Consider the following 13,522-nt stretch of genomic DNA (forward strand, 5'->3'; position numbering starts at 1 on the left):
TCCAAAAAACGGCGAGGATACTTGGCTGCCCTCTCCTGGCTCCAGCTGGAATGCCAACGGTATGAAAGAAAGGGTGTGAATGGAAACAGTACCTCGGCTGAATTTCAAGCATCGGCGCACAAAGGAATCCGGCATTTAGACAAAAGTCCATTGTCTCTATTTATGGTGACATTAGGGCCACAAAGGCTATACACAGAGATGGGCATTCGTTCCCAGGGACGGAATGTTCCGTCCGTCCATCCCGGATGGACACCCATTTTAGGGATGGAAGACTTTTTTTTTTTTTTAAAAGGACGGACTAAGCAAGGACGGAAATGGATTTTCGTCTGGCCCGACCGGCGTGTTGTGTTGGGTTATTTTAAAAAAGAAAGACCAGTGTTCTCTTCTGCGTTACCATGGAGCCGCCTCTTTTTTTCTCTTTCATGGGCATTCCCGGCAGTAACATTGTACTCACCGGCATAGTCTGCCCTCTAGTGGTTCAACACACAGATGCCCATTTTCACTGACGACTGACAGAAGCACTCCCAGGCTGTCTTGCGTGTGTAATCCGTTATGTATGCGGTGTAGGAAAAAGATGGATATCAATATTTTTTTAGTTAACATGTAGTACATAGGCCTACTACCTTATCCCTTTGCATGCAAAAACATGTCCTTGTCTGGGATGTCATCTCTAGAGCGTAAAAATCCCTCCAAACACTTAAAGTACACTTAAAGCTATGACCCGGAAGTGCGAGTCTTTCCTTCTCCTCCTAAAATAACATTATTTTCCAATAATTATTTTCATTACAAAATAACGCAATAAAAACGGAGCACCTATTGCGTTATAACGCAAAGGTTTCGCAGCAAAACACAATATAACCCATTCTTACATATCACATGATGTTCCCATGGCGGGGCTTAGTAGTAGTCTGGTGACCGACACTGGTTGAAAACAATTCAATCCGCTCATGATACTCCCAGCCGGTAGGTAAGTGGATGTGAATCGGAAATTAGCCAGCTAATGAGCTTGGAATATTGTTGATGAAACCTCTCCCAATGGCCTCTCTCCCTCGGCGTCATGCACGGATGTTTTTTGTTTTTGTTTTTTGGGCGGGCTGGACTGTTGAAATGTAAGGACAGAAGAGCTTTAAAAGAACGAGGCAGACGTGGCCGGAGGATGATTATTTTTATGAATAAGGACGGAGGGACGGTGACCGAAGGGTGCCCAGGACACGGACGGAAGACAGACATTTTGTCACTTGCTATGAACTGAAAATGACATCACAGTTGCTCGGGGGCTCAGGTAACAACCAATCATGGATCAGCTTCAGAAAACAGGCGATTGCGGTTGCGTTTTAGAACCACCTCGGAGGAAGCTCTGAAAAGTGGTTCTATTGTAACTACAATGCCTGAAAAAAGTGTGACGGGAAAAGTGAGCACAGGATGGGGCCACTTTCAGGGTAGAACAATAGAAAAGTGGCTAAAGTTTAGCATGCTCTACTTTCTCCAAATAAGTAGCCGCCTGCACTTACCAGACTGGTCATTCATCATGCGAACGGCTTTAGCTTTAGCCAACTCAAGGGCTGTGATCCATCGCTGTCGCTCCACTTCAGTGCTAGCTTTCAGGTGGTATGTGCGGCCACTGCTGCTCAGGACAATATTGCAGGCATCCTCTGTATCGATGTGAGCGGTGGCCAGATTGATCGTCCCGCGACATGTGTGCGCCATTTCCGCCTGTGTCCTGCAAAATAAAAAAACATGTATGGAGAGGCAAGCTTGACAAGAAATACCCTGCCCAGCTTCAGGCTCAGGTTGAACATGTGCTGGACAATTCCACACAGCTGGTCTGCGCAGGATTTGAGGAGCTGGGTGCTGATGCCATCCGGGCCCGCTGCCTTCCTCGCCTTCATCTTCTGCAGCTGGTTCCTCACCTGAGATGTTGTGAGGGCCAAGGCTGGGCAGGAGGGAGTGGTGGCTACCTGGTGTAGCTGGGAGCTGGAGACTGTGGAGAAAAGGGGGCAGGGGGGTGACACGCCCAGCAGGAGGAGTAGGTGGGGGGGGGGGGGCAGTGATGTGTATGCCTCCTTGGTGTTGGCATAGAAAAGGTCCAGTGTTTTATTGTCTCTGGTGTGGCAGGTGGCATACTGTGTGAATGAAGGCAGAGAGGAGGAAGGGGAGGCATGATTGAAGTCACCAGAGATGAGTACCAGGGCATTTGGGTGCTGTGTTTGTAGCATGCTCACTGCTGCAGTCAAGACATCACAGGCTGTGTCGCTGCTGGCAGCTGGTGGGACGTAGACGGTCACCGCCATCACATGACTAAACTCTCGCAGGATGTAGAAATGCCTCATGCCAACAGCTAGCAGCTCAATATCCCTGCTGCAAAGCTGCTCCTTAAATCGTGATGTGCCCAGGATTACACCATCTATCGTTCACAAACACAGCCAGCCCTCCTCCTTTCCTCTTTCCACTCTCCAGCGTCCTGTCCGCGCATATGATTTGGAAGCCGTCCAATTCTACGACCCCGTTCGGCGTTAGCGCTGTTAGCCGCGACTCCGTGAATAGCATCGGGCTAGCCTACCGGAAGTCCCTCTCGTGCCGTGTAAGCGCCGCTAGCTCGTCCATCTTGTTGGGGAGCGATCTAACTTTCCCCATGATAACAGACGGGACGACGGGATGGTATCGTCTCCTCCTTTCCCGGCGTTTAACCCCCGCACGAGATCCCCGTCTCTTCCTCCTCAGCTCACGGGGGATATCGGGTCATAGCAATCAGCAGCAGCAAGAATACCGCAATTTGGGTGTCCATTCGCTACGTAAGTTACGACTATCAAGTATATGAAAAAGGTATGAGGTAGAGTAATATTAAGGAACAAAAACACACGAAAAGGCTCACCGATGAGCCGGCGCTATTGTAGCGAGCTGCCACTCGCGCGGCGCCGGAACCGAATTCTAAGAGAGATAACTCTTTTGACAGAGTAGAGAGTATATGGCTGTGATTATTAGTGGAGGTTCAATTTGTATGCGCTACTGCCTTTTTATGAAAAAGTAAGAGTTGTTTTATGGATAAAATGACAGCAGTAGCGGTGCTAATTTGTTAGCCAATTACGGTACATTTTATCGTTGTATGTTAGCATTTACCTAGCAAAGGGAGAGCTGAGAGGCTATTGATAATGACCATAATGCTATTAACAGCTCGAAGCAAGAAAACTCAATTTAAACTAACGGCTAGCTATTTGCCTAACTGACATTGCATATTCATGGACGGCGGAATACAAACAAGAGAAAATAAAAACTGCCAGTCTTACTGTAGGAACTAAACAAGTGGAAACAGCACAAAGCAGCACAGGCAAAAATAATTTAAGTTACATTTTCAGTATGAAACTATGTTTAAATCGGCTTCCACTTTGCGCGTTCTAACTCCCGCCCAGGGACCGTCGACAAGTAACAAGCGCCAACATGAAAACGAACTATACAAGTTTTTTTATTATTCATTGTCGTGTTTCTTAAATGGTTACACAAAGATCTCCAGCTGGTTACAATACAACCCTCATTTTGGGGGAAAAATAATAAACGAGATTTTAGAGGGGAGTTTGTATCAATACTCAATAACTCCACGAGTGTTCATCATCAGGTCTCAAAAGTCACATCACATATTGTTGGGGACAACCTGGCTATACTACAATTCTTCCTAAAATGAGGGTTGTACTGTAACCATCTGATGATCTTCTAGTGTGTGTAGTTAAAGAAGAAACACGAAAATGAATAATGATTCAGTTTTTTACTTTTAACTGTTAAGTTTTCTTGTTGGTGGTCGCTACTTGTTGACGGTGCCTGGGCACTGCCTCCGAGTGGCTCTTCATAAGAAACAACGGCATATTCCTCGCTACGATGACAAGCAGATGTGTTAAAAATCAACTCATACGAGCTTGTAGCTCGTTGGCTACGTCACTGTGGTTGTAAAGCCCCGCCATTTTCTTGCATTTTAACATGTTTTTGAATCGACAAATACGCAGGCTTTAAAGTGCACTCATTCGCCACCTCGAACATGGCGGATGATGACGTCGTGATGACGCGGTGCACGGGCCCTATAGGTGACGATGCTTGATGCTCTTTGTCCTTTATGTGGTCACAAAGGGTTGTGTGATTTTCCCTACATAAGCTTGAGATGTTGTCAGAGCGTTTAGTCTTTCATGCCCTCATGTGTCCAGCCCTGCTGCTTGTAACGTTGAATTTTTGTATATAAAGACATTTACTTTATCTGACTATCGTCTCCTGTCTGTTTCTGGATCCAAATCCTGCTCCTCGCATGACGGTACGTCGCGACCAGTCATGGACCCAGCAGACATAAATGAACAAATCCACCAAGCCGTGAGCGCACAGGGAGAACTGCTCTGCAGACACGAGCATCCCCTGAAGGGGGTTATGGACTTAAATCCGAACCTTTCCACCACCGTCAACTCAATGGCCATCCAGTTGAACCCCAGCACTCCGGCGCAGACTCCAACCCAGCCGCACACCTCCAATCCGGGAGTGATCGACTCACGGGCTACCGCTACCTCTTTTCACCGGGAACCCAACATTTCGTCACCTGAAACTTATTCTGGAGAGGTAGGAGCTTGCGGCCGATTCCTGTTGCGCTGTTCCTTGGTTTTTGAGCAACAACCTAGCGCATATTCGGACGATCTCGCCAAGGTGGTCTATGTCATTAACATGCTTAGGGGAAGAGCATGGAGGTGGTCCTCTTCCTTGTATGAGTCAAAGTTAAAAACATTTGAATCATTTGCTTATTTTTCGGAGAAGATGCGGCAAGTCTTTGATCAGCCTATCATTAATCAGTCGCCAGGCCAACGGCTAATCTCATTATGTCAGGGCTCTGAGTCAGCTGCAGACTATGCTAGCAAGTTCAGGATTTTAGCCTCTGAAAGTGGATGGGATGAGGCGGGACAAAAAACAGCTTTCTTTTATGGACTGTCCGAGGAGCTTCAAGATCAACTGTCTACTCGGGATGAGTTCTTGTCTCTCCAGCAGTTAATCTCCTTAGCCATTCAGATTGACAATCGCATCAGAGAACGCCGCCGGAGTGCCAGAGCTTGCCACCGTTCCCCCCGTCGCGCGGCTGTTGCTCGACTGGTTGCCCTGCCTTTCATTTTCCCCGAGACGCCTGCTTCCGCCCGGGAAGAACCCATGCGACTCGGCAGAACCCCCCTCTCCCTGGAGGAACGCACCCGGCGGGTTGCACAGGGTCTTTGCATCTATTGTGGAGGGACCGGGCACGTCATCGGTCAGTGCTCATTCCGACCCATGAGTTCCGTTGCGACCGCAGAACACAGCCTTGGGGTGAGTGACACTACCTCTAGAGAATGTGCTCATCAGATTCATTTGCCTGCCACTGTCTCCTCCCCCAAGAACTTGGTTTCCCTTCAGGTGTTGATAAGATTCAGGGGCAGACAACAATCTTATTGATAAAGAGTACGTTGCTCATGCTAAATTCCCCGTGTCCCTTTCAGACTCACCCCAACCACTCAGGGCCATCGATGGAAGCACCCTAGAGACTACGACACACCGGACTCTCTCATCATTTCCGGTAACCATCGGGAAAACGTCCGGTTTTTGGTCATCCCTTCTTCTTCCCCTATTGTTCTTGGACTACCCTGATTAAGACTTCATAACCCACACACAGACTGAGTGTCCTCGTCGATAGTTAGTTGGAGCACTTTCTGCTGCACGGTTGCTGTTTGTCCTCTGCGTCTCCAACATCACATCCTCCTCCTCCTCCCGTTTCTCCACCATTTCTTTGGGTCCCCCTGAATATTACGACTTGGGATGTTCAGTAAGTCTCGGGCGCTTTCCTTTCCCCCTCGCCGACAATATAACGGTGCCATCAACTTACTTGTTGAAACGCGGCATTGTGATGAATATTGCGTTTGTGGAATATGAGTAAAGCAGCAAAATCCACTTGTTTTTAGGCGTCGGCGGGGGCAGCCATTTTGTCATTTCTGTCGACTGAAAATGACATCACAATAGCTCAGGGCTCAGGTAATGACCAATCACGGCTCCGCTTCAGAAAACAGGTGAGCTGTGATTGGTCGTTACCTTCAGACGTGGAAGCTAAACCACAGGAGCGTTATGTGAGGTAAGAAGGAGAAGAAGAAGCAGAGGGCAGCTTGTGCACCAGTCATAATACCGTTTGTATTTCACCTGTGCTTTGTGCACACATCATGATAAAACAAATCCAATCCGGAGCTGGGGGAATGCTGACACGGTGCAAACAGGGACAGGACGAGGAAATGACACAACACAACACACAGCTGGAGAATTGAGATAACTTTGTTATGGCTCACAATGTTGTATCACACAACACAGTGGGAGGGTACCAGAGAAACGCTGATGAGGACAAAGGGAACATCCGATAGCAAAGTAAAACAAATACATTCAAAAAGGACATGAGCTAGTAGCTGCCTGAAACAATTAAGAGAGAGCTTGGAAGTCTTTCCTTTCTTTAACTTACCGCTTTCACACAAACACACACACGGAAAAAAAAACCACACAAAAAAAAAAATACAGAAAAACTTTGTACACGCATTCTCGGTATGCCTGATGCAAAGCTCAACAAACACTAACGAAATTAGATCGCCTACATCTTGTGCCAGTCAGTGATAACACGGCGTTCGGCCATCGAGCTTTTACCGAGGCTTCCTCACTCTCGTGCACCCGGAGCTTGAATTTGTAAAACATGGGCGGGCTAACCCGCAAAAATTGAGCTAATTGCGACTCTTTGGCCAACTCAGTGCAGCTCACATTCGAGTGTCACACCTTTTAACATTTCATTCAATGTTCGGAGACTATTTTTAGCTAGCGGTCCAAGTAGTCACTCCCTGCAATTGAAACGCACGCCACATCAGTGAAGGGTTTTTATTATTAGTTGGTGAAGATATATAAATGTATGTTAACCAATTATGAATGATTCAAAGTTGTATTACAAATGAGTGGAAGTAGAGCTGTTTCAAGGTGGCAGTATCAGCGGAGCGGATGTATCAGAGGAACACAATGTGTGGGAGGTTTGATGGTACCAGATGCCGCCAGTGAAAAACAGGGAGACAAAGGCGGGCCACAGTTTCTCTGAAGGCCCCCGGCCTCTTGGAAATGCATATAACTTGGTGTTTTCAGGAGCTACAACCAAGCGAGTCATGTGCACAAGAAAAGGCGTCATCTGAGACGGCGGGGAAAAGAGAACCAATCGGCATCTGAAGAAATATATTGCAGATGCCATGTAACTAATGAAATGATAGTGGCGAGGGTTTTTGGTGTGTTTAATTAGCATATTTTCTATAACTGTTCGGGGCAACTCGGGTGTGGTGTCGCTCTCTGATGGCCACAGGAGCGCACAGATCTGTATTGAGAGGGAACCGAGCCCCCGATACTGTTATTAGCGTTTGCTGTTAGGAATAAAATCTCGGTGATTCGGCCGATTGGCTTTCTGGTCTTCTCTCTTACGGAACGAGCACGCATAATTGTTCGGTAAGGTGAAGCCAAGGTTAATGTCGGTTGAGATAGAAGTATGACAGGCCTGCTCTTCCGTGAAAGACCAAAGCAGATTCACTGATTTGGCAGATCAAGCAGCATTTAGCAGTTTAACGCCCTATAATCTTCTCTAAAGCAGCCAGACAGATCTCATTTAAGAAGCGCGTATAAGAAGATCTGGGGGAATTAAAATTAGTGGCGAAAGGTAAAAGAGGAAATTGAATATGGAATGAAGAATTTAAAATGATCTAAGTAAGAAGGCTGTCTGGGTGAAGTGGCAACAAAAAGACAAGGCTGACAGAGAATTCAAAAAAAAAAAGTCTTTGTCCTATGAAGCCAACAAGTGAAATGGTGCCTCTCAATAAAAGTCATTACAATTTAACACAGGCAGATGCTCAGTGTGGCATTTTGTTGAGGCGTTGATTGCGCTGTTCTGTCGGCGCACTTTGCCTTCTCGGCGACAAGTTAAAGGAGCAAAACCGCTTTGCTTTCACAGCGACAGGCCTTTGGAATGAAAGAAATCTCGAAGATAATTGACTGGACCTCGAAGTACTAGCCACCAACACAAGTAATGTATGTCAAATGAAATGTAACCTTTGAGAAAGGGCAAACCCATACTGAGCTCAGCTTCAAATGCTGCCGATAAACATGCATGCTTGTGAAGCCATCGTGCTTTAATCGGTGTTTATTATCATGTTACCGAAATAGTGGCTCAACAGAATGTAAACGCTAAGATCATAAAAACATTACAGCTCACCAAAAAGTCCAACTGTTGGTAATGTTTGACATGCTAATTAGGGGTGTAGTAAAAAAAAACAATTGCAATCAGTTAATCGGTTTTGATTTAAAAGATGTGAGTGCATCGGATCGAACCAAACCGAATCGATCCACTTTCAAATATATCGAGATATGTCTCGAATTGTCTCTTATCGTTGGGATATATCTTTCAAGTGAAATTCTGCTCATGTCTGTTTTTGAAAGGGAATTAAATATGATAGTCGCTTTTTCAAAAACTCGCTACAGGGGTCCAAAAACTAGTAAAACTAGCTGCTCTCCATTTTTTCAGAAAACGCGCAAAAACTGAACCAAATACTGCATTATATACATTTATTAATCATTTCATTTCAGGGATAGAATTGAATGATATGTGTAACTAAGGATGTGGCTGATTTCAGCAGAGGTGGCCAGCATCATGAGATGTTGAAGGAAAGTTTTTTTTTTGTTTTAGTCAAAACAACTTACGCCATTATTTTAAGGAAGTGACAACATTCTAAATCTCTGTTGATTGCATAACAATACAACAAGAAATGAACATGCAGATCAATTGGTTTCACTTAACATGTTAAGTCTTGACTCATTCTATTTTTGCTTCTCTCACAACATTAAAAAAAACAGTCTGCTATTGAAAGGAGATGTATCATGCTATTTTCTAGCTTTACACAGTTCACTATCGGCCTTATTTTATTGCGAAATAAGGCAATAAAAAACTGAAAACGTATCGCATTATAATGCAAATGTTTGACAATAAAACGCAACAGTATTGCGTTCTCGTGAAGTGGTCTAAGATAAGATAAGAATGCCTCTGGTGACCAACGTAGTTGTGTTGTCAGCTAAATGCTATCTTGATTAAACAGTTGTAAACATTTCAATCTACTCGCGATACTCCCAGCCTGTAAGTGGATGTGAATACAAAGTGATCCAATTAATGCGCTTTAAATAATGTTTTTGAATCATGAAACGTCTGCTGTTAGCATCTCTTACAGGCCATCCACGGACGCCTCTTTTTTTCTCTTTTAACAGGGAGGCGGCGAGGAGGACGGAATGACGGAATGTGAGGACGGAAGCGCTTTAAAAGGACGACGACGGAGTCGGAGCACGATTCATTTGATGAATAAGGATAGAGGGAAGAGGACAGAAGGGTTCCCAGGTCACGGACGGAGGACTGACCGGCAAAATAGTCCCCCTCTCTGCTAAAACGCTGCAACTCCAAAAATCTCTCCCCAATGCCGGTGCAAAAATATACGCGCTCGGCCGACCAATGCCGGCTTCTGGAGAAAGTGGGCGTGCGTTTACTCAGCAGGGGCGGTACGGGCCATTATTACGTGTCAATGTAACAATGTCAGGAACCGGTCATTTTTTTTCAGTGGGACGGGGGCTGGTGCTTAGAGAGGAGGAAAGATGGATGAATGGAGAATTTGGGGGTGTTTTGGGTGAGGAAAAGGCATTTTAACATGGCTAAATGCTCAAAAAAGCGGATTCAGCATGATACATCTGCTTTTAAAAAAAAAAAAAAAAAAAAAAAAGCCCTCAGGTCAAACACACAGCGGGCTTGAGCAGAGGAAGGAACAACAACTTATCTGCTTAGATGTCGCCCAGTGATGGCTATGGCCTCACAACATAATGGGCTATTAATAGAGGGCAGTGGCAGCAGGCGGCTCTGCTTTCACCACGGGCTCTGACACCCATACCTTTGTGTCAAATAACACACACCTGATGACAGCAGGCAAAGAGGCTCCCTGAGATCATGTGCTGATACAACAACCGCGGCTGGATTGTTCTTCCAATGTTAAGAATTTTGAAAAAAAAAAAAGGTGAGCTACAATGAGCGGAGAACCTACAGCCATACAATTCTATGAACAATTTTTACAATCAGCAGCGGCTGCGACTTGAGTCGTGAGGATCGACGCCTTGCCACCATGGGATCCCAATTCAAGTCATGGACCGGCAGAAAGATGTAGGCAAAAGAACCTTCTACTTTATCAAGCGGGGTCAGTCACAACTGGAAATGTGGCAACGGACCAATGCACACCTAAAATTCCCCAAGCACCCGTGTGGTGTTCTTGAGCAACACTCACACCCAGAACTGCTACCTGGACATCAAGTCAGCCCCTGCTTCAGTGTGTCCGGCAAAGTCTGTAGAAAAGCCTAAAACGTTTAATTACTGTATGTTCGGCTGAGAAACGTTTCTTGGATCTCAGATGTGGCAGTGTAGTTCTACAAGAAACAACAGAACACCTTTCTGACAGTGTCAATAAAAACTGCGCATTATTTATTTGCCTTTTTAATACGCAGCTCGTACTGGATTGTGGGCTCATGAAAAAGTGGGTTGGTGAACTTGACAGGTTGTATTTGTGCTGACGCGTACACTCCCAGTGTCTGCTGACTTTCACTGAGCCAAGGCACGTACAGTATTTTACATTAAAAACAATTTCATAGTACACCACCAAATGTCACAAAATGTGACAATAATCCCCTGCAAATATCGGAACCTGAGTTATTCATGCTCCCCCCCCTCCAAAAAAAATGTTTAATTGCTTAACATACTGACAGAAAAAGTGCCACAATATTCTTTTTATTGCTTCCTTTGTTTGCATCTGCCTGTGGCTCGTGGCCCTGCAAGAAGCACCTGAGCCACAGGTGTGAGATTTTGCACAATAACACTGTATTGTTAGATATTGCACAATAACTTTGTATTGTTACAATGAAGCATCTTCAAGCGTCACAAGCACCAATTCAAACGTGGCCATAAAAAATAAACGGGTGGCCATACGATGACATATTTGTGTGTGTGTGTGTGTGTGTGTGAGCTATATACACACACATACAGCTTGACTCTCATCAAGAATTAAACTACCTAGCTTGGCGAGCTAAAAGGACGTCGTTCCCACAATCATGACAAGTGACAACGGCCACATTTGTAACACATAAACGTAGTTCGGCAAGCGTAGGGGACGTGCTGTCGCCGCTGCGAAACCAGCTGTCACTTGTAACAAACCGGTCACGTTGTTGTAGTGTCTTGTCAGCTGGTCGCCTGACAGCGAGAGTTAGCCTGCTAGCCAGCCGCCGTATCCAGCTGGAGCGATGCACCAAAAACACTTCGCTCCGTCCGTGTCCACATTATTAGTTCTTTTCACCAAGCCTGTTGACTGTCGTCTGTATGTTTTTTACCTGTAATATGACAGCAGGCCGTTGCTCAGGACGAACCATCGACGCTGGTACCCTTTTAGGTAGTTGGTCCATTTAAAAAGCCAGCCTTTGTAAGTATCCGAGCCTGCTGCAGCTGCTGCAGCTGCAGTTGCCGGCGTTGCCGCGACAGAAGCCTTCCCTTGCTCACTCATCCTCCGCTCAGCCGCTCGCAGGTTTAGCCGGCGACAGGAGCGACAGGAACACCCCCGCCTGCTTGAGAACGAGCAAGTCGGCCCTGACAAAAGGGCGAGGCGGAGGAGGGTCGGGCCGGAGAGCGAGCGAGCGAGCGAGCGGGCGAGAAAGAGAAAAAGAGAGAGAGAGAGAGAGAGAGAGCGAGAGAGAGAGGGAGAGCGAGACAGTGAGAGGGAGAGAGCGATAGAGAGAGAGAGAGAGAGAGAGCGAGAGAGAGAGAGAGCGAGAGAGAGAGAGAGAGAGAGAGAGCCGGGTGCCCCTCCTTTTCACATGATGCCGGTGGTGTTTGGACGCTGGAGGAGGAACGAGACACTTCAACTGATGCGGACTACAATGGGCTGTCTCGCTCCGTGTAAAAAAAAAAAAAGGTTTAACGTCGCTTAATGTCCAAAACCCGTGATCGTCAAAAATGCATGTGCTCATTAGCCGATATGTTGTGTTTTATTTTAATTTTAATTTGGGTGAAAATTTATTTCCGTTTTCGGTCATTTTATAATTACATTAAGCGTTTTAGACCGTCCCCTGCAGTATAGATTATTTTCCCAACCTATATGTTGCAAAGGCACATATTTTACATGGGGGGAAAATCACACAATCATGCACTACCTAACAACCACATCAAAATACTGTATAATTGTTTCGGACTGCGCGCTCGTGGGAGGAAGCGGAAATGCAGAGGAAACTACGGTGGCTTAGATATAGCAAAAATACAAATCGAACGTACCGATTTTGAACGTTATTAAAATCGTTTATCCAGAAAAGTCGGTTACGGTTCAAAATCGCTTAATCGAGCAGCCCTAGGTTGCACCACAGCATGTTTAAAATGTTGGGGAACTGCACCAGAAGACAGGCTGCTGGCCAAAACACATTCACTAATACTTGGAAGAACCTCCATAAGGGGATGGCTAAATATGGCAAACTACTTCCTCCAAAAATGTCAAGGAAACCACCTAGCTGTAGCCACCTTGTCGATAAAAAAACTGCAAAAATCTCTTGCACATTTTAGGGGATGAGTCAGTGCAAATCAGCTGACGGGGCTTAAGTGCAGAATCAATTGTATTAAATAGAATACATGGATCATGGCGAATAAGACTCGACAAGTGTTACCTTTTGGACTCTTCCGCCTTTCTTTGGTAACAACACCAGCAGTCTTTTACAATTTGATAAGAGACCTGCAGCCTGTCTCTTTTCCACCTGCGTTCAGCTTTGCGCCATTCTTGTCCAGCCGCACGAGTTCTCTCATTAAACAGTGGCTCCGGTCTAACGTTTGGCTGCATACTTTTTAATGGAGCCACAGAGTCCAATATATTACGGTCACAAGAGTGGAACCAAGTGCTGAGGTCCTCTGTGTTTGAAGAGGGAACACAAAGCTGATCAAAGGCATCAGAGAACTGATTAGCAGTGAGGGGGACCCTAGGGCTGCACTCGCTAGCAGTAGTTTTAACCGCAGCACAGGAAAATATCGCATCAAGGAGCACAGTCATACGTACGCCATCTTGACATCTTGTCACGTTGGCAATAAGGGATAGACTTTTTTGTATGTTATTTTCCAGAGGTGGATATTCGGCCATAGTTTTAGCAAAGCTCCCGAAGCCCAAGGTAAACAGGTCAGTGCGAGGCTGTGGAGCTTTGCCCGCTATCAACGTCATCTCTCACGGCACGCTGGCTGGGAATCACTCATGTAGAGAATCCACAACACAGATTATAGTACACTGAAACGAAGGAGCTTTCTTTACTCGGCCTCCAAACATTTCAACTATAGGTGCCACACCAATGCCAGTGATATTAAGACGCATATCAAGCCATTCGCGTATTCATTTGATAAGCTTAATATCCAGTTTGAAGCCCATGTAGCCTACATGTA

At 45.8% G+C, this 13,522-nt stretch overlaps 1 protein-coding gene across 2 annotated transcripts in view; it reads right to left on the reverse strand.

Annotated features, from left to right (window-relative positions):
* Positions 1-11,768, reverse strand: part of osbp2b (oxysterol binding protein 2b) — a 38,436-nt gene extending 26,668 nt beyond the window's left edge. The window contains exons 1-3 of one of the 2 annotated variants that reach the window (XM_086031130.1): positions 2,223-3,451; positions 1,911-2,123; positions 1,512-1,720 (exon numbers count right to left, since the gene is read on the reverse strand). In XM_086031130.1, coding sequence (XP_085887256.1) covers positions 1,512-1,707 — 196 coding nt within the window. In that variant the 5' untranslated portion in view covers positions 1,708-1,720; positions 1,911-2,123; positions 2,223-3,451. Of the gene's footprint in view, positions 1-1,511; positions 1,721-1,910; positions 2,124-2,222; positions 3,452-11,448 lie in introns of those variants that run through there. The other variant, XM_086031131.1, reaches the window with a different exon arrangement.
* Between the last annotated feature and the right edge of the window lie 1,754 nt (positions 11,769-13,522).

This window comes from Filicampus tigris, chromosome 5, assembly GCF_054856515.1.
Source record: "Filicampus tigris isolate MCC_2025a chromosome 5, RoL_Ftig_1.0, whole genome shotgun sequence".
Lineage (NCBI taxonomy): Eukaryota > Metazoa > Chordata > Actinopteri > Syngnathiformes > Syngnathidae > Filicampus > Filicampus tigris.